This window comes from Salmo trutta, chromosome 2, assembly GCF_901001165.1.
Source record: "Salmo trutta chromosome 2, fSalTru1.1, whole genome shotgun sequence".
Lineage (NCBI taxonomy): Eukaryota > Metazoa > Chordata > Actinopteri > Salmoniformes > Salmonidae > Salmo > Salmo trutta.
This window is the reverse complement of record NC_042958.1, coordinates 12,233,467-12,253,409: the sequence shown is the minus strand read 5'-3', so window position 1 is coordinate 12,253,409 and position 19,943 is coordinate 12,233,467. Positions and strand designations below refer to the sequence as shown.

Below are 19,943 nucleotides of genomic sequence, written 5' to 3'. Positions count from 1 at the left end.
TATATTTTCTTTAACCATGATTGAAAGTTGGCAGGATAGTGTATTGTCAGTCAGTTGGGAGGATGGGATATTGTCAGTTGGCGGGATGGGGGATTGTCAGTAGAGGTCGACCGATTATGATTTTTCAACGCCGATACCGATTATTGGTGGACCCAAAAAAAACATACCGATTAATTGGCCTATTTAAAAAAAACAAAAAAAACAATGTATTTGTAATAATGACAATTACAACAATACTAAATGTACACTTATTTTAACTTAATATAATACATCAATAAAATCAATTTAGCCTCAAATAAATAATGAAACATGTTCAATTTGGTTTAAATAATGCAAAAACAAAGTGTTGGAGAAGAAAGTAAAAGTGCAATATATGCCATGTAAGAAAGCTAACGTTTAAGTGCCTTGCTCAGAACATGAGAACATATGAAAGCTGGTGGTTCTTTTTAACATGAGTCTTCAATATTCCCAGGTAAGAAGTTTTAGGTTGTAGTTATTATAGGAATTATAGGACTATTTCTCTCTATACGATTTGTATTTCATATACCTTTGACTATTGGATGTTCTTATAGGCACTTTAGTACTGCCAGTGTAACAGTATAGCTTCCGTCCCTCTCCTTGCTCCTACCTGGGCTCGAACCAGGAACACATCGACAATAGCCACCCTCGAAGCAGCGTTACCCATGCAGAGGAATGGGAAAAACTACTCCAAGTCTCAGAGCGAGTGACGTTTGAAACGCTATTAGCGTGTACCCGGCTAACTAGCTAGCCATTTCACATCGGTTACACCAGCCTAATCTTGGGAGTTGATAGGCTTGAAGTCATAAACAGCGCAATGCATTGCGAAGGGCTGCTGGCAAACGCACAAAAGTGCTGTTTCAATCAATGCTTACGAGCCTGCTGGTGCCTACCATAGCTCAGTCAGACTGCTCTATCAAATCAAAGACTTAATTATAACATAATAACACACAGAAATACGAGCCTTAGGTCATTAATATGGTCTAATCCGGAAACTATCATCTCGAAAACAAAACGTTTTTCCTGTCAGTGAAATACGGAACCGTTCCGTATTTTATCTAACGGATGGCATCCCTAAGTCTAAATATTCCTGTTACATTGCACAACCTTCAATGTTATGTCATAATTACGTAAAATTCTGGCAAATTAGTTCGCAACGAGCCAGGCGGCCCAAACTGTTGCATATACCCTGACTCTGCGTGCAGTGAACGCAAAATGACACTATTTCACCTGGTTAATATTGCCTGCTAACCTGGATTTCTTTTAGCTAAATATGCAGGTTTAAAATATATACTTCTGTGTATTGATTTTAAGAAAGGCATTGATGTTTATGGTTGGAGCAACCTGTACCTAAGCGATTATATGCAACGCAGGACAGGCTAGATAAACTAGTAATATCATCAACCATATGTAGTTAACTAGTGATTTTGATTGATTGATTGTTTTTTATAAGATAAGTTTAATGCTAGCTAGCAACTTACCTTGGCTTCTTACTGCATTCGCGTAACAGGCAGGCTCCTCGTGGAGTGCAATGTAAAGCAGGTGGTTAGAGCTTTGGACTAGTTAACCGTAAGGTTGCAAGATTAAATCCCCGAGCTGACAAGGTAAAAATCTGTCGTTCTGCCCCTGAACAAGGCAGTTAACCCACCGTTCCTAGGCCGTCATTGAAAATAAGAATGTGTTCTTAACTGACTTGCCTAGTTAAATAAAGGTCTTAAATGTTGTTTTTTTTAATCGGCCAAATCGGCGTCCAAAAATACCGATTCCGATTGTTATGAAAACTTGAAATCGGCCCTAATTAATCGGCCATTCCGATTAATCGGTTGACCTCTAGTTGTCAGGATCAGTTGTTGTCAGTGGGAACTTGTTAATGGTGGTAACTGTTCTGTTAGGAGGGGGAGAACGCTCAGAGTGGCACCGGGACTGGTGGGGAGTCTGCAGAGGCCTCTCAAATGCAGACTGGGAAATGGAGGGTTCCCTCTTGTCGCGACTACCTGGATCTATTCAGGGGTCTCTTGGACTGTGATCATCTAAAGGTGTGTGTGTGTGTGTGTGTGTGTGTGTGTGGTAACCAGTTAGGACGCTGTTTTAAGCAGATCCTGGTTAAAATAGTATTATTCTCTTTCAGATACTTTAACTGCACTTGATTAAGCTTGGCCTGGCCCAGTAGAATAGTCCTAAAAGTGTACGCCGCCCATTTAGCTCTGCAGGCAGGTTCTATCAAAGATAACAAATACTATTTGAACCCAGGTCTGGTTCTAAGGGGAAATATGTTTTTAATCTTCCTTGTTCAGATTGGTTCTCTTAGCCTAGTTAGTCCTCCACTAATCTCGGTTAACCCAGAACTTAAGTTGTGCATCATTTGGTTAGATGCTACCATTTATGCTTACGTAGTCTGTCCATGAGAGATTAGTCCTCCACATACAGTGTTGGTTGATGAAGTGTTCCTTGCTATCAATGACTCAAAATTTCCTCTGCTGTAGGACACTGGGTTTCTCGACAGTGGGTTTGAAACCCAGAATGCTACCCTGAGGTCTTTGAGCCGCCTGCTTTATGATGAACTGGTGAAATCCATCCTGAGGATCGTAGAGAAGCTGGACCTCTCAGTTCAGAAAGTCAACACAGAGAAGGAGGTGAGACCTCTGATAATAACTTTTGATTTGTGGTGAATCATTTTTTTAAACGGTCACCACTGATGTGTCCCGGCTTTAGCTGATTAATAAAGGTGTGCCATGTGTGAAAATAATTGATATTGTAAACACATGAGGATCTCTCATTGATCAATACGTGGTTTATCTGGTCTTAGGGTCAGGATGACCAGATCAGCAGCAGTATGGTTCTGCCGTCCTCTGACCCAACAGCCCACCTCCTGCCCAACAAACCCAAGGACTTCACTGCCTTCATCAACCTGGTTGATTTCTGCAGGTACAGTACCAGTCCCCATCCACTAGCCTGGTCCCAGATCTCTGTGTGCTGTCTGGCGTAACAACAACCATAGAAAGCGGCTTTACAGCACAGATCTGTGACTTTGTTTTTTATTCAGTGAAGGGGGGGAATCCTCAATGCAGCCTAAATCATCCAGTGCTTTCAAGCCGAGTATTTGTATGCCCGTTTGGCACCTGAGTCTGTACCTCTAGTTACATTATGAGGCCTGTATCTGTTTGTCCTTGTAGTGAGTTGCTCCTGAAGAAGCGTCTGGAGTATTTTGGGCAGTGGGTGTACCCTTTGAGCCACGAGCTGATCCTTCAGTCCATAAGAGCCCCGCTTGTCAGTGGCTTCTACAAGCTACTCTCTGTCTCCATGGAAGTAGCCAAGAGAATCAAGTACTTCCAGGTAAACCGTGTTCTTCAATTCCATCCCATTATTATGCTTTGAAAATATGTTTGATATAATTTGCGCTGTATGCACTAGCAACTCCAGCGTCGTGGGTTTGATTCCCTCTTGGGTCATATGCACTATCTATTCAGTCACTGCACTGGATAAAAGTTTAGAACTAAAGGTTATATATGCCACGTAGATACAGCTGTATGTTCTATAACTTGATGGCTGATGTACATATGTGATTTACATGTGATGTACATGATGGCTGATGTACATGTGATGTGATGTACATGATGGCTGATGTACACTATACTTTTTTTAACAGGGTGTCGGACCCAAAAGCGCTCAAAGCAGCGCCTGCTTTGCACTCTTCTCAAAGTTTGGAAAAGAGGTACAGCACGACTACTTTTTTAAATCCACTCTAGAACGAGAAGAGCGGTGTTAAAGGCCATGTTGTTTGGTCAGAGTGATGTACTGGATGGTCGCTGTCTCCTTAGGTGGCTGTGAGAATGAAGCAGTATAAAGATGAGCTCCTGGCCTCCTGCTTGACCTTTGTTCTCTCCCTTCATCATGACATAGTTGCTCTGGACATCAAGGCATACATCCCCCCACTTCAGGTGGGTTGCTCCCTCTCATGAGGGTTTATTACTGGTTTACCTAAAACATTTCAACATATACCTACCTACCTGGTACTAAGTCATGTACATGTATAGGTGCTGTTTTCAATTCATCCCAATTGATGACTTAACCGCTCTCTGTGATTGGTGTACCCCAGGTGGCTCTGAAGCTGGGCCTGAGCCACGCCCCACTGGCCAATGCAGCGCTGGATGCTCTGGAGGTGTGGTCGTCACGTATTCCCCGAGACACCATGCAGCCATACTATAGGGAGATCCTGCCCCACCTCGATGGATACCTGAAAACAGCCGCCGCTGACGGTGATTTCACCTCGCTCTCCATCCATCCATTCTTGCTTTATCTCAGTTTAGAGGAAATTACAAAGAATATCTTTGTTCTATTTGGCTGTACTTCCCTCAGGGAATCTGACATACTTGTTTGTACGGTATGCTATAATTCTGTTCCCATTTTTGTCTTGATTGCAGACAAAGATGAGAGCCCCTGGGAGGTGACATCTCTATCCACGGGAAAAGAAAAAGGATACAGCAAAGTGATGGCTAAGCTCCTGAAGAGATCCAAGAAGGTTGCCATGGTAATAAGTAGTAGGAGTCATTTTCCTGGCTATAAGTAACCGAAGCATAAGTTTCTCAAATATTAATTACAGGATGTTTTGTTTGTCAGGAGGAAGCTTCTCCCATTGCCATGGTGAGGAAGAGGGTGGTGCGGTTGCTGGGACACCTGGGAGGGCAGTTGAACAGGAATCTGGTGACCGGTGAGGATCTAGATGTATTTTGCAACTACCACTTTGATTAAACACGATGAACAAACGTGTGTGTGTGTGTGTGTGTGTGTGTGTGTGTGTGTGTGTGTGTGTGTGTGTGTGTACTGTTTGTGTACCTAATATGTGTATCACAGGAGGCTGCTGAGGGGAGAATGAGTCATAATAATGGCTAGAACAGAGTGAATGGTATTAACCACATGTGTTTGATGTATTTGATACCATTCCACTGATTCCACTCCAGCCGTTACCACGAGCCCACCCTCCCCATTTAAGGTGTCACAAACCCCTGTGATGTGTTTGAACGTCCGCATATCAGCTAATTGTATGTCGGCTATACCCTCATATCTTTATATATCACCTTTGGTATGTTTCTATAGTTTATATAGGATCTTATTCTCTCACCAGCGACCTCAGCCGAGGAGATGATGAAGAAGTTTGTGGCCTGGGACTCTGAGAAAAGACTGAGCTTCGCTGTGCCTTTCGCTGACATGAAGCCCGTCATCTACCTCGACCCCTTTCTACCTCGCATCACAGAGCTGGCGCTGTCCACAAGTGACAGGCAAACCAAAGTAAACAAACATATATTTTACAAGGAATCTAGACGGCAAAAAAGATCTGATTAAGTATATATCTGATAGACCTAATAGTTTGGGACTGTTGTGAATGTGTGCAGATCCCTGAAATAAGTCAAAACAATATAGCTCTATACATGGCATTGAGTTGAATAGATCCAACACTTTTCCAATGTGCACTTCTCAAGAGTTGTTATTAAACTTGCTACTGTGTGTTGTGTATGTGCTGTGTTCAGGTGGCAGCCTGTGAGTTGCTCCATAGCTTGGTGGTGTACATGGTGGGTAAGGGTTCTCAGATGGTGGAAGGGAAGGAGGGCAGCCTTCCTATGTACAACCTGCACAAACGCCTGTTCCCTGTGCTGCTCCGGCTCGCCTGTGACGTGGACCAGGTTAGTCCAGAAGTCTAACTCAATCAATTACATTTATTTTAATAAAGCCCTTGTTACATTAGCAGTTGTCACAAAGTGCTATACAGAAACCCAGCCTAAAACCCCCAAAAGTGTCTAGGAAAAACTCCCTAGAAAGGCAGAAACCTAGAAAGGAACCAGGCTCTAGCTGTGCCTGATGAACTTCAGACAAAACATCAGCTTAAGGCTTAATGTAGCCTTGATTTTTATATTTCAGTCATTTAGCAGACGCTCTTATCCAGAGCAACTTACAGGAGCAATCAGAGTGAAGTGCCTTGCTCAAGGATTTTTCACCTATCAGTTCAGGGATTCGAACCAACAACCTTTCGGTAACTGGCCTTATGCTCTTAACCGCTAGGCTTGATGTAGCGTTCATGACCACTTTGTAAGGCCTATATATACAGCGCATTTGGAAGGTATTCAGAGTCCTTCTCTTTTTCCACATTTTGTTACGTTTCAGCCTTATTCTAAAATGGATTAAATAAATAAATCCTCAACAATCTACACACAATACCCCATTTTTTGAAATGTTTGGAAATGCATACAAAATAAAAAACAGATACTTTATTTACCTAAGTATTCAGACTGCGATGCGACTCGAAATTGAGCCCAGGTGCATCCTGTTTCCATTGATCATTCTTGAGATGTTTCTACAACTTGATTGGATTCTACCTGTGTTAAATTCAATTGATTGGACATGATTTGGAAAGGCACACACCTGTCTACATACAGTTGAAGTCAGAAGTTTACATACACCTTAGCCAAATACAATTCCTGACATTTTAATCCTAGTAACAATTGCCTTAGGTCAGTTAGGATCACCACTTTATTTTAAGAATGTGAAATGTCAGAATAATAGTAGAGAGAATTATTTATTTCAGCTTTTATTTCTTTCATCACATTCCCAGTGGGTCAGAAGTTTTCATACACTCAATTAGTATTTGGTAGCATTGCCTTTAAATTGTTTAACTTGGGCCAAACGTTTCGGGTAGCCTTCCACAAGCTTCCCACAATAAGTTGGGTGAACTTTGGCCCATTCCTCCTGACAGAGCAGGTGTAACTGAGTCAGGTTTGTAGGCCTCCTTGCTCGCACACACTTTTTCAGTTCTGCCCAAATTTTGTTTATAGGATTGTGGTCAGGGCTTTGTGATGGCCACTCCAATACCTTGACTTTGTTGTCCTTAAGCCATTTAAGCCAGTATGTTTGGGGTCATTGTCCATTTCGAAGACCCACTTGCGACCAAGCTTTAACTTCCTGACTGATGTCTTGAGATGTTGCTTCAATATATCCACATAATTTTCCATTCTCATCATGCCATCTATTTTGTGAAGTGTCCCTCCTGCAGCAAAGCACCCCCACAGCATGATGCTGCCACCCCCGTGCTTCACGGTTGGGATGGTGTTCTTTGGCTTGCAAGCTTCCCCCTTTTTCCTCCAAACACAACGATGGTCATTATGGCCAAACAGTTCTATTTTTGTTTCATCAGACCAGAGTACATTTCTCCAAAGAGTACGATCTTTGTCCGCATGTGCAGTTGCAAACCGTATTCTGGCTTTTTTTATGGCGGTTTTGGAGCAGTGGCTTCTTCCTTGCTGAGTGGCCTTTCAGGTTATGTCGATATAGGATTCGTTTTACTGTGGATATAGATACTTTTGTACCCATTTCCTCCATTTTCACAAGGTCGTTTGCTGTTGTTCTGGGATTGATTTGCACTTTTCGCACCAAAGTACGTTGATCTCAAGGAGACAGAACGCGTCTCCTTCCTGAGCGGTATGATGGCTGTGTGGTCCCATGGTGTTTTATACTTGCGTACTATTGTTTGTACAGATGAATGTGGTACCTTCAGGAGTTTGGAAATTGTTCCCAAGGATGAACCAGACTTGTGGACATCTACAATTTCTTTTCTGAGGTCTTGGCTGATTTCCTTTGATTTTCCCATGATGTCAAGCATAGAGGCAGAGTTTGAAGGCAGGCCTTGAAATACATCCACAGGTACACCTCCAATTGACTCAAATGATGTCAATTAGCCTATCAGAAGCTTCTAAAGCCATGACATATATTTCTGGAATTTTCCAAGCTGTTTAAAGGCACAGTCAACTTAGTGTTTGTAAATCTCTGACCCACTGGAATTGTGATACAGTGAATTATAAGTGAAATAATCTGTCTGTAAACAATTGTTGGGAAAATTACTTGTCATGAACAAAGTAGATGTCCTAACCGACTTACCAAAACTATAGTTTGTTAACAATAAATTTGTGGAGTGGATGAAAAACGAGTTTTAATGACTCCAACCTAAGTGTATATAAACTTCTGACTTCAACTGTAAGGGCCCACAGTTGACAGTGCATGTCAGAGAAAAAACCATGCCATGAGGTTGAAGGAGTTGTCCGTAGAGCTCCGAGACAGAATTGTGTCGAGGCACACAACATTTCTGCAGCATTCAAGGTCCCCAAGAACACAGTGCCCTCCATCATTCTTAAATGGAAAAAGTTTGGAACCACCAAGACTCTTCCTAGGGCTGGCCTGGCTGGCCAAACTAAGCAATCAGGGGAGAAGGGCTTTGGTCAAGGAGGGGACCAAGAACCCGATGGTCACTCTGTCCAGAGAACCTTCCAGAAGGACAACAATGAGCCAGTCCTCAGTAAAAGGCACATGGCAGCCCACTCGGAGTTTGCCAAAAGGCACATAAAGGACTCTCAGACCATGAGAAACCAGATTCTCTGGTCAATTGAAACCAACATGGAACACTTTGGCCTGAATGCCAAGCGTCACGTCTGGAGGAAACCTGGCACCATCCCTACAGTGAAGCATGTTGATGGCAGCATCATGCTTTGGGGATGTTTTTCAGCAGCAGGAACTGGGAGACTAGTCAGGATTGAGGGAGGATGAACGGAGCAAAGTACCGAGAGATCCTTGATGAAAACCTGCTCCAAAGCCCTCAGGACCTCAGCCTGGGGCAAAGGTTCTCCTTCTAATAGGACAACGACCCTAAGCACACAGCCAAGACAACGCAGGAGTGGCTTCGGGACAAGTCTTTGAATGTCCTTGAGTGGATTAGCCAGAGCCCAGACTTGAACCCGATAAAACATCTCTGGAGAGACCTGAAAATAAATGTTCAGCGACCCTCCCCATCCAACCTGACAGAGCTTGAGAGGATCTGCAGAGAAGAATGGTAGAAACTCCCCAAATACATGACGCTTGTAGCGTCATAGCCAAAAAGACTCAAGGCTGTAATCGCCACCAAAGGTGCTTTAACAAAGTACTGAGTAAAGGGTCTAAATACTTATATAAATGTGATATTTCAGTATTTTTTTATTTGCTAAAGAATTAAACTGAATTTTACTTTGTCATTATGGGTATTGTGGTTAGATTGCGTATTTTTTCTTTTTAATCCATTTTAGAATAAGTCTAATGTGGAAAAAGTCAAAGGTCTGAATACTTTCCGAATGCACTGTAGATGCTACAGAAATCATGTATTTTAACCTTTTTGTTTTCAGGTAACAAGGCAGCTCTTCGAACCACTGGTGATGCAGCTCATCCACTGGTTCACCAACAACAAGACATTTGAAAGTCAGGACACAGTTGCTGTTTTGGAGGCTATTATGGTAATTCTCCCCCTACTGAATTTCAAATACTCTTTATTTTTAATAGAATATGTGAAACTGATAGCAAAAGTAGTTGCAACTGCAATGTTCTTCAAGGCTTTTGGTCCCATGTTGCCACAATTTGTCACAAATGTATTTCAACCAGGAGTGAATGTGTAAAACTGAAATGTACTTATTCTACAGCAGTTGTTATGAAAGGTTGCTGACAATATAGTTTTTCTTCAGGATGGCGTGATAGACCCAGTGGATAGCACACTCCGAGACTTCTGTGGCTGCTGCATTCACGAGTTCATCAAGTGGTCCATTAAACAGACCACCCCCAAGCAACAAGAGAAGAGCCCAGCCAACATCAAGTCTCTGTTCAAGCGCATCTACAGCCTGGCCCTGCATCCTAATGGTTTTAAGAGGCTGGGTGCTGCGCTGGCTTTCAACAGTATCTACCGACTATTCAGGTAAGATCTTATTTGATTCTGTGAAGCGTGTTAGTGCAGTAAACGGGACAGTCATACTAGGAAATAAAGGAAATGTGGCTAGATTGCCTACACTACAGACTGCAATTTGTTTTTGTTTGCTTTGTCTGTGCAGAGAAGAGAATTCCCTGGTGGAGCAGTTTGTCTTTGAAGCACTGGTGGTATTCGTTGAAAGCCTGGCACTGGCCCATTCAGACGAGAGATCCTTGGGTAAGGATTGTCACTAAATTCCTGTTGGTGCTGTCATTCAGTTAATGATGATGTTCAATATGAACAAAAGTCCACAAAATAATTAGGTTTTACCTGTGTCCAGAGAGGTCATAGTATACAGTTAAGATCTTGAGGTGCTGAAATCCAACAATATGCATCATCACGCAAATCCATATCGCCATAAAGATGAATACAATCCTTCTACTTCCTTAGGAACCTTGCAACAGTGTGGAAGTGCTATTGACCACCTGAAGAGGATCATCAAATACAAGGCTTCCAACCTCAATCAGCAGAACACCAAGAGGCGGATTCCAAGGTTAGCAATGTACTAGTCTGGCTCTCTTTTGGGATGGTTGCATTTTTGACTTCAAGTACACGCAACTGCGTTTTAAAGCATTTTTGAATTGTATCATTTACTAAATCTTCTCTCTTTTCCACTAGGGGCTTTCCCCCTGATGAAAATCTGTGTTTGTCCGATGTTGTTATGTGGCTTCTGGAGCAGTGTGGGCGACCTCAAACTGAGTGCCGTCACAAGTGCATGGAGCTCTTCTACGAGCTTGTGCCCCTGCTACCAGGTGAACTGTCCTTTGTATCTGTTCTTCTGTAAAAAGACAAATGTGACAATAACACATTCTAACTATAGTATGTTTAAACATTTTATTTTAAACTTCTATTTATTAAGACACATTTAAATAAAAAAGGTAAAATATTTAAATGTGCAATTCAATGGCTTCGAGACAAAGGGCAAACACAATTGACCTGAAAAGTTGTTTATTTACGGCAATATTATTCAATCAGTCAATCAATCAAATTGACTTATAAAGCCCTGGCACCACACCACATTGCACATTTAAATATTTTACCTTTTTAATTTAAATGTGTCTTAGTAAATAGAAGTTTATAATAAAACAGCAAACAATATAGATGTAGAAGCATGGTGGCCAAGGAAAAACTCCCTAGAAAGGCAGGAACCTAGGAAGAAACCTAGAGATGAACTAGGCTCTGAGGGGGTGGTCAGTCCTCTTCTGGCGGTGTTGGGTGGACATGGCCATTAAGGCCAGATTGTTCTTCAAGATGTTCATAGATGACCAGCAGGGTCTGGGGACAGCCAGGAGTCATCAGGTGAAGTAGTCCTGAGGCATGGTACTAGGGCTAGGGGGGGGGAGCATACTTACATTCACACAGGACACCAGTTAAGACAGGAGAATTACACCAGATATAACAGACTGAGCCTAGCCCCCCGGGACATAGACTCTTGCAGCATAGATACTGGAGGCTGAGACGGGGGGTTGGGTGACACTGTGACCAGTGGTGTAAAGTACTTAAGTAAAAACACTTTAAAGTACTACTTAAGTAGTTTTTGAGGGTATCTGTACTTTACTATTTATAGTTTTGGCTACTTTTACTTCATTATTTTCTTTGGGAATGTAGTGTACTTTCTACTCCATACATTTTCCATGACACCCAAAAGTACTCATTACATTTTAACAGGAAATGGTTCAATTCACACACTTATCAAGAGAACATCCCAGGTCATCCCTACTGCCTCTGATCTGGCGGACTCACTAAACAGAGAACATCCCAGGTCATCCCTACTGCCTCTGATCTGGCGGACTCACTAAACAGAGAACATCCCAGGTCATCCCTACTGCCTCTGATCTGGCGGACTCACTAAACAGAGAACATCCCAGGTCATCCCTACTGCCTCTGATCTGGCGGACCTACTAAACAGAGAACATCCCAGGTCATCCCTACTACCTCTGATCTGGAGGACTCACTAAACAGAGAACATCCCTGGTCATCCCTACTGCCTCTGATCTGGCGGACTCACTAAACAGAGAACATCCCAGGTCATCCCTACTGCCTCTGATCTGGCGGACTCACTAAACAGAGAACATCCCTGGTCATCCCTACTGCCTCTGATCTGGCGGACTCACTAAACAGAGAACATCCCAGGTCATCCCTACTGCCTCTGATCTGGCGGACTCACTAAACAGAGAACATCCCAGGTCATCCCCACTGCCTCTGATCTGGTGGACTCACTAAACAGAGAACATCCCAGGTCATCCCTACTGCCTCTGATCTGGTGGACTCACTAAACAGAGAACATCCCTGGTCATCCCTACTGCCTCTGATCTGGAGGACTCACTAAACAGAGAACATCCCAGGTCATCCCTACTGCCTCTGATCTGACGGACTCACTAAACAGAGAACATCCCAGGTCATCCCTACTGCCTCTGATCTGGAGGACTCACTAAACAGAGAACATCCCAGGTCATCCCTACTGCCTCTGATCTGGTGGACTCACTAAACAGAGAACATCCCAGGTCATCCCTACTGCCTCTGATCTGGAGGACTCACTAAACAGAGAACATCCCAGGTCATCCCTACTGCCTCTGATCTGGCGGACTCACTAAACAGAGAACATCCCTGGTCATCCCTACTGCCTCTGATCTGGCGGACTCACTAAACAGAGAACATCCCAGGTCATCCCTACTGCCTCTGATCTGGCAGACTCACTAAACAGAGAACATCCCAGGTCATCCCTACTGCCTCTGATCTGGCGGACTCACTAAACAGAGAACATCCCAGGTCATCCCTACTACCTCTGATCTGGAGGACTCACTAAACAGAGAACATCCCAGGTCATCCCTACTGCCTCTGATCTGGAGGACTCACTAAACAGAGAACATCCCTGGTCATCCCTATTGCCTCTGATCTGGAGGACTCACTAAACAGAGAACATCCCAGGTCATCCCTACTGCCTCTGATCTGGCAGACTCACTAAACAAAGAACCTCCCTGGTCGTCCCTACTGCCTCTGATCTGGCGGACTCACTAAACAGAGAACATCCCTGGTCATCCATACTGCCTCTGATCTGGAGGACTCACTAAACAGAGAACATCCCAGGTCATCCCTACTGCCTCTGATCTGGCGGACTCACTAAACAGAGAACATCCCAGGTCATCCCTACTGCCTCTGATCTGGCGGACTCACTAAACAGAGAACATCCCTGGTCATCCCTACTGCCTCTGATCTGGCGGACTCACTAAACAGAGAACATCCCAGGTCATCCCTACTGCCTCTGATCTGGCGGACTCACTAAACAGAGAACATCCCTGGTCATCCCTACTGCCTCTGATCTGATGGACTCACTAAACGGAGAACATCCCAGGTCATCCCTACTGCCTCTGATCTGGTGGACTCACTAAACAGAGAACATCCCTGGTCATCCCTACTGCCTCTGATCTGGAGGACTCACTAAACAGAGAACATCCCTGGTCATCCCTACTGCCTCTGATCTGGAGGACTCACTAAACAGAGAACATCCCTGGTCATCCCTACTGCCTCTGATCTGGAGGACTCACTAAACAGAGAACATCCCTGGTCATCCCTACTGCCTCTGATCTGGAGGACTCACTAAACAGAGAACATCCCTGGTCATCCCCACTGCCTCTGATCTGGAGGACTCACTAAACAGAGAACATCCCTGGTCATCCCCACTGCCTCTGATCTGGAGGACTCACTAAACAGAGAACATCCCTGGTCATCCCTACTGCCTCTGATCTGGAGGACTCACTAAACAGAGAACATCCCTGGTCATCCCTACTGCCTCTGATCTGGTGGACTCACTAAACAGAGAACATCCCTGGTCATCCCTACTGCCTCTGATCTGGAGGACTCACTAAACAGAGAACATCCCTGGTCATCCCTACTGCCTCTGATCTGGAGGACTCACTAAACAGAGAACATCCCTGGTCATCCCTACTGCCTCTGATCTGGAGGACTCACTAAACAGAGAACATCCCAGGTCATCCCTACTGCCTCTGATCTGGAGGACTCACTAAACACAAATGCTTTGTTTGTAAATGAGTGTTGAACCGTGCCCCTGGCTATCCGTAAATAAAATAAAAACAAGAAAATGTTGCTGTTTGGTTTGTACTTTTAGCAATTCCATTTACTTTTGATACTTAAGTATATTTAAAACCAAATACTTTTAGACTTTTACTCAGATAGTATTTTACTGGGTGACTTTCACTTTTACTTGTCATTTTCTATTAAGGTATCTTTACTTTTACTCAAGTATGACAACTGGGTAGTTTTTCCACCACTGACTGGGACCCCGTCTGACGATACCCCCGGACAGGGCCAACCAGGCAGGATATAACCCCACCCACTTTGCCAAAGCACAGCCCCCACACCACTAGAGGGATATCAACAGACCACCAACTTACAACCCTGAGACAAGGCTTAGTATAGCCCGCAAAGATCTTAATGAGACTCTTCTTGTCTGTAGGAGAGAGGTCTCCATCCCAATGGCTGCAGGAGCTGTTGCAGCAGCATGGTGTGGGCTTCCTCATCTCCAGGCTGGAGGGTGGAGGGCTGCTCTCCCAGCCCACCCTCGGGTACCTGGCCGGCCCCTTCACCGTCAGGGCCGCGCTGCAGTGGATGGACCTGCTGCTGGCCGCCCTCGACTGCTACAACACATTCATTGGCCTACATATCATCAAGCCCCAGCAGATACTAGGTGAGTAAACTCACTGGTGAGCCACACTCGTATGATGAGGGACCTTGCCTGAGACACGAGGACTCGCTTTTAGCTCAGAGGGCTAACAAAGTAGCGTGACACACAGGAGACCTGGGTTTGAATCCAGTATGGTCACACTTGCATTTCGGTCACAAGTTTTTTCTTTATTCTTAGGCTCTGATGAGAAATCCAGCTTTTTGAATGCCTTGGGGTTCTTCCTTGCTGAACTGGCCACCAAGGAGCTGGAGGCAGCAGAGGGCTGTTTCAGAGCAGGCCAGAGAATCTCCCTTTTCAGTCCCAGAGAGAGAGACCAGTACAACTACAGCAAGTGCACCATCATCGTACGACTCATGGAGTTTGCCACGGTGGTACTGGTCAAATGCCAACAGGACTTTTGGAAGGTGAAGGCTTACTTTATGTATATTTTTGGCTTTGTAGACATTTATGGGCAACTTGTTTCTGTGCTAGTGTCCAACAAGACAAAACTCTTCCTGGAAAATGTATGTACATAACCTCTAAATTGCTGACAATTCCCCCATGCAGTCACAAGCTACATGTATTCTTGGGGGAGGATAAAGTGTCAGAAAAGTGTCAAATGTATCCCTTTATCATTTTAATGCCCACTGTCTCGCTGTATTGTTGATTACGTATTGTATCATGGGTCTTCGTTTGCTGCCTTCTAGAAACTTGCAAGACAATTTACTTGTAGAAATAAACTGATAAATACCTGTTTTAACCCTGTCCCTAGCTACTGGAGAAGGATCTGTTTGACTCTGCCTTTTTGGAGCTGGTGGCTCTGACTGTCTGTGAGCCCTCGTCTATCGGCTTCAACATGGCTGACCTGGAAGTGATGAAGCGCCTGCCAGAGGTGTGTGTTCCCCTGCTGAAGGCCCTGCTGGTCTCACCCTACAGAGAGGATCTGGAGGACAGCCTCAGGAAGAGGATATCCCAGCAAAGGTCTGTATGGTGTTGCTTAGTCCTCTGTTTAGGTTAAGATCAGTTCAGTCCCAAACCAACCCCTAGACCATTGTTGTTTCTAAGTAGCCCTTTAAACATGTTAGCTAGACAACTATGGGCTTTATAGGCGTTCTATCATTAATTTTCTTCAGGAAATCATCAGACCACAGAGCAAATCATAGTGTAGGAATGATGATTAATAATGGGTTTGTGTTGTCTTCAGAGTGGAGGACTTGTGTCGCGTGGACCTTTACCATCCAGACACTCGTACCAGCCATGCCAATATGGAGATGCTTCTCTCTGCCTGCAAACAGATTCACAAAGCAGGCTTCCTCAGCTCCCTTCTGCACAGCCAGGTACTCTTTCTTTCTCTTTCTCTCCTTACCCCTGTCTTACTGATCTACCTGATGCTGCTGAAACATTTAGGCCCAGCTTTACTAAGGCCAGAGTTCAATTGTTGTCTTGTAGTGCACAAATAGTAAATATGACACACCTTCCCTCTTGTTGAAATCTCTTCAATATGTGACTGTTCTCTCTGCTGTATGTTAAAGGATCTCAGTTACTCACAGTCCCTGGGATCCAAACTCCTCCTGGCGGTATACAAAGGCATCGCCCCCGGAGAGGAGAGGAAGGCCCTCCCTTCCATGGACGTGAGCAGCAGGAGGCTAGCCGACGGACTGGTGCAGCTGGCCTTCTCCCTGGGTGGACAGGTTGGAACCACCTAGCCTAATCCAGTCTTTCCCCTAGATTGTTTTGCCGGCTTGGTACTAAGGCCAACAGAGCAACATCAATGCCCTCTGGCAGTTTGCTGCTTACATGGCAGGCTTCTGTTTCTTTTTAATCTTTTTGTAAACAAACAATGTATAGCTTCCAAATATGTTTAAAACTTTAATCTCGTAGATAGTCAATGATTGTATTCATAGCTCCAGCTATGAATTTGAGAGTGGTCACAGATTGCGGTTTGACTCAAGTACTTCATCAAACTCTGTCTCTGCTGCGCTTACCTGTTTGTGTTCTGTCGTCATTCTGGCAGAGTGAGCAGCTGGTAGAGCTGCTTTTGAACACAATCATGCTGTCTGTGCCTCTGGCGGGTAGCCGCAAGCAGAACTTCCTCAGCTTCTCTCATGGAGAGTACTTCTACAGCCTCTTCCAGATGACGCTCAATGCAGAGCTGCTCAGTAACCTGGATACCACCGTAACACTGCTCATGAAAGCCGCCACCCAAAACCCTAGCATGGTGAGTAGTAGTGGTCTCATCTAATAAATTATTTAGAATCAAACCTTCGTTCAAATGTCAGGGGTTGGGTTGAAAGCGAATGACACATTTCCATGACCTACCAAGAAAATGGACAAAGTATATCTCTCTCTAAGCAAGATGACCAAAAAGTGTTGTGGAACACATTTGTACATTTCTTTGGTGTCCTTGCTACAGGTTAGCGTGCTGCTGAACGGCATGCTGGACCACAGTTTCCGGGAGCGCTCGATGAGGAAGAGCCAGGGCAGTCGGCTGGTGGAGCGGGTACTGCAGAGATGGGAGCTGCTGAGACCGTGGTGGGGCAACAACGCCTCCACGTCAGAAAGTAAAACCGCCACCCTCACATTGCTCTCCAAGGTTCTACAGGTGCAGCATAGCCAGAGATATAGGCTTCTTTTCATCTTTTTAAACATGTTTTCATTGTATTTTTGGACCCAGGTTTTAGCTCGTGTTTAACCTATATGAGTTTATCTAACTGTTCATTATAACTATATGTATATCTAATTCTGTGCAGATTGATTCGTCTGTGTGCTCCAATGCCGGCCACCAAGCATTCCAAATGGTGTTCTCCACGTTCACTACTCTCATCGTTGACATGGCCCTGCCGTTGAATCTCAAGGTAAAGCATTAAGGTCGTTTTAATCAATTTAATCTTCCTGATTTTGTTTCTTGGTATCTAAAATTATTTTTATTTTTTTAAAGCCCTGTTTTACAAGGTATGTTCACTGAAAACCGAGTTGCTGGGGATGGGAGAAGGGTCATTTGGTAGCTGTGGATAATTAACTGGCTGTGGTAGCATGGATGGCCAGGTTGGGAACATAAGCCACACTACAATACTAAGTCCTTAATCTTGTCAACAAGTGCTATGGGATTGACTCATAGTCATGGAAAACTGGCTTACCTATAGTCAAGGGAAGAGGAAAAATGTTAATCACTGTTTTGAGTTAACTATCCCTTTAACCCCACCACTCTTCAGAGCCAGGCACTGATCATGCTGCCATTCTTCACCACCCTGCCGGAGGAGCCCCTGGCCCAGCTGCAGACATCCCTGGAGGCCCTGGTGGCATCCCATTTCCCGATGCAGTCAGACGAGTTCACCCGCGGCTCCCTACACCGCAACAACTACATGGACTGTCTTCGAAAGGTAAGGTCAACCAGACCTGGGTTCAAAAATAGTATTTAGGGTATTTCAATTACTTTCAAAGACATTTGGAAGTAAGTATTTCAATATTATTTATTTGAAAATACAAGTAGTTGAATATTGGAATGTATTTGTAATACACTTGGAAAGTATTTGAAAATACTCAAATACACTGACTTATATACATTCCCATGCATTTAACCTAGGTATTTATAAATAGTATTTAACATACTAACATACTACAAAAATACTTTCAAATATTTCCAATAGAAGTAGTTGATTCGGGACACATTATTTGAACATACTCACTACACAAAAAAATTATAATTTAAAAAACAAATACTCAAATACACCTATATTTGAACTCTGGTCTGCCATCAACTTTAATGGTTAAGTCCAATTCTCTCCAACATTGTTCTTACGCCAGTCCACTTTAAATCCATAAGGGGGTAGAGAAGTGGACACTTCGATAGACCAGTAGTGTTTTAATGGCTCAGTTGGTGGGCTCATAGTTCTGGGTTTGATTCCCGCCACATATATTTAATGATATCTTGAATTATTCTTGTACATTTATCATGAATGTCACTCCTTTTCAGTTTTTGGATGCCCTAGAACTCTCTCAAAGTCCTCTTCTGCTGAAATTAATGGCCGGAGTTCTGTGCCGTGATACAAAGCACATTATGGAGGAATTGTTCCAAACGTGTTTCCAAAGAATTGCTAGACGGTGAGTGAGGCACTTATTTCCCCCACCGTGTTTAGATCAGTGTTGGTTTCTCCAAGTGTAAGGTGGATTGAAAACTGTTTTGTGTGTGAGCAGGTCCAGCGATGAGCGGCTGGTGCAGCTGCTATGCGCCGTGTACAAGACCATCCAGCAGGGTGACGTGCCTGTCCCCTCCATGCTCCAAGCCATGCTGGAGAGAGTGCTGCTACCGTTAGCCTCTTACTGCAGCCCTAAAGCCCTGGCTGAATTCTTCAGCGCTAACGTCTCTGACATCTTGCCGGCGCTGCTCGCTCGCTTCACCAAGGTCTGTTGGTTGCTTTCTTGTTATCTGTATTTAATATTCTGCAGTGTTTTACCGTGGTGGAACTTTAATGTTAAGTGTAGAGAGCTTTGGCTTTTGTGGAATCTACAAGGCTCATTGCTTTAATCTGCTATATGGCGGGACATGTGTGCTTTACTGAAAAAGTCTGGAAACATTTTTAAATAACATAGAGAACTTAGTGTTTTGGTGTAGATCTGTTGTCACGTGTAAGGCTTGAAATGTTATTTGAGTTAGCCTAATTAGAAAATGTTTTTTCTTTTTGCAGATAAACTTAATCCTAACTGAGCTTTTTCTGATGTTCTCGTAGAGTTGAAAAACATTTTAACCGTTTAAAAAATATGTTTCTGACCTTTTTTTTCAGTCCAACGAAGCGGCTTATGAGGCCCAGTTGATTAAGAAGAATGGCTGCTACAAACTGATGGAGTTGCTCTACTCTCGTCTGCCTAAAGAGGAGGTTTACTCCAAAGACTCTCAGATCAACCAGGCCTACTGTGGAACCACAGTCAGAACAGAGGGCAACGAGCTGTCAAAGACTCTCATCAAGTAAGTCCACCGACAAGTTGTATCTTTTTAAAGGTGCTATCCATAAAAAGTTCCAATATAGCCATCCATGAAATATATATTCACCCCTAACTTGTCAAGGGGTACAAAATAAATAAAAATGGTACTCAATGAATTTCTCCAGTCGTGTAGTTTAATCTGTTTGTGTTGCTAAATCCAGTTGTAATTTCCCTTTAGGTCATGCTTCGAAGCCTTCACGGAGAACATGACAGGAGAAACTCAGCTCTTGGAGATCAGGAGGCAGTACCATTGTGCTGCGTATAACTGTGCCATCGCAGTCATCAGCTGTAGCTTCAACGAGACCAAGTTCTACCAAGGCTTCCTCTTCACAGAGAAACCTGAGAAGGTGATACAAAGTAGCCTGGTCCCAGATCTGTTTGTGCTGTATAGCCAATTCCTATAGTCATTGTCATGCCATACTAAAGGGTTAATTCAACCAAACTGCGTTGCAGATTTTA

The 19,943-nt window shown here is 43.9% G+C and overlaps 1 protein-coding gene across 1 annotated transcript in view; it reads left to right on the top strand.

Annotated features, from left to right (window-relative positions):
- The window catches only part of prkdc (protein kinase, DNA-activated, catalytic subunit), a 53,899-nt gene that overhangs the window by 8,780 nt on the left and 25,176 nt on the right, over positions 1-19,943 (top strand). The window contains exons 15-43 of the mRNA XM_029694181.1: positions 1,911-2,054; positions 2,502-2,651; positions 2,825-2,943; positions 3,192-3,351; positions 3,665-3,730; positions 3,837-3,956; positions 4,115-4,274; positions 4,440-4,546; positions 4,636-4,726; positions 5,141-5,304; positions 5,544-5,696; positions 9,213-9,320; positions 9,546-9,772; positions 9,906-10,000; positions 10,214-10,316; positions 10,442-10,575; positions 14,298-14,528; positions 14,703-14,929; positions 15,277-15,485; positions 15,709-15,841; positions 16,037-16,195; positions 16,519-16,722; positions 16,918-17,106; positions 17,255-17,359; positions 17,717-17,884; positions 18,478-18,605; positions 18,699-18,906; positions 19,286-19,467; positions 19,663-19,831. Coding sequence (XP_029550041.1) covers positions 1,911-2,054; positions 2,502-2,651; positions 2,825-2,943; positions 3,192-3,351; positions 3,665-3,730; positions 3,837-3,956; positions 4,115-4,274; positions 4,440-4,546; positions 4,636-4,726; positions 5,141-5,304; positions 5,544-5,696; positions 9,213-9,320; positions 9,546-9,772; positions 9,906-10,000; positions 10,214-10,316; positions 10,442-10,575; positions 14,298-14,528; positions 14,703-14,929; positions 15,277-15,485; positions 15,709-15,841; positions 16,037-16,195; positions 16,519-16,722; positions 16,918-17,106; positions 17,255-17,359; positions 17,717-17,884; positions 18,478-18,605; positions 18,699-18,906; positions 19,286-19,467; positions 19,663-19,831 — 4,413 coding nt within the window. The remainder of the gene's footprint in view (positions 1-1,910; positions 2,055-2,501; positions 2,652-2,824; positions 2,944-3,191; positions 3,352-3,664; positions 3,731-3,836; positions 3,957-4,114; positions 4,275-4,439; positions 4,547-4,635; positions 4,727-5,140; positions 5,305-5,543; positions 5,697-9,212; positions 9,321-9,545; positions 9,773-9,905; positions 10,001-10,213; positions 10,317-10,441; positions 10,576-14,297; positions 14,529-14,702; positions 14,930-15,276; positions 15,486-15,708; positions 15,842-16,036; positions 16,196-16,518; positions 16,723-16,917; positions 17,107-17,254; positions 17,360-17,716; positions 17,885-18,477; positions 18,606-18,698; positions 18,907-19,285; positions 19,468-19,662; positions 19,832-19,943) is intronic.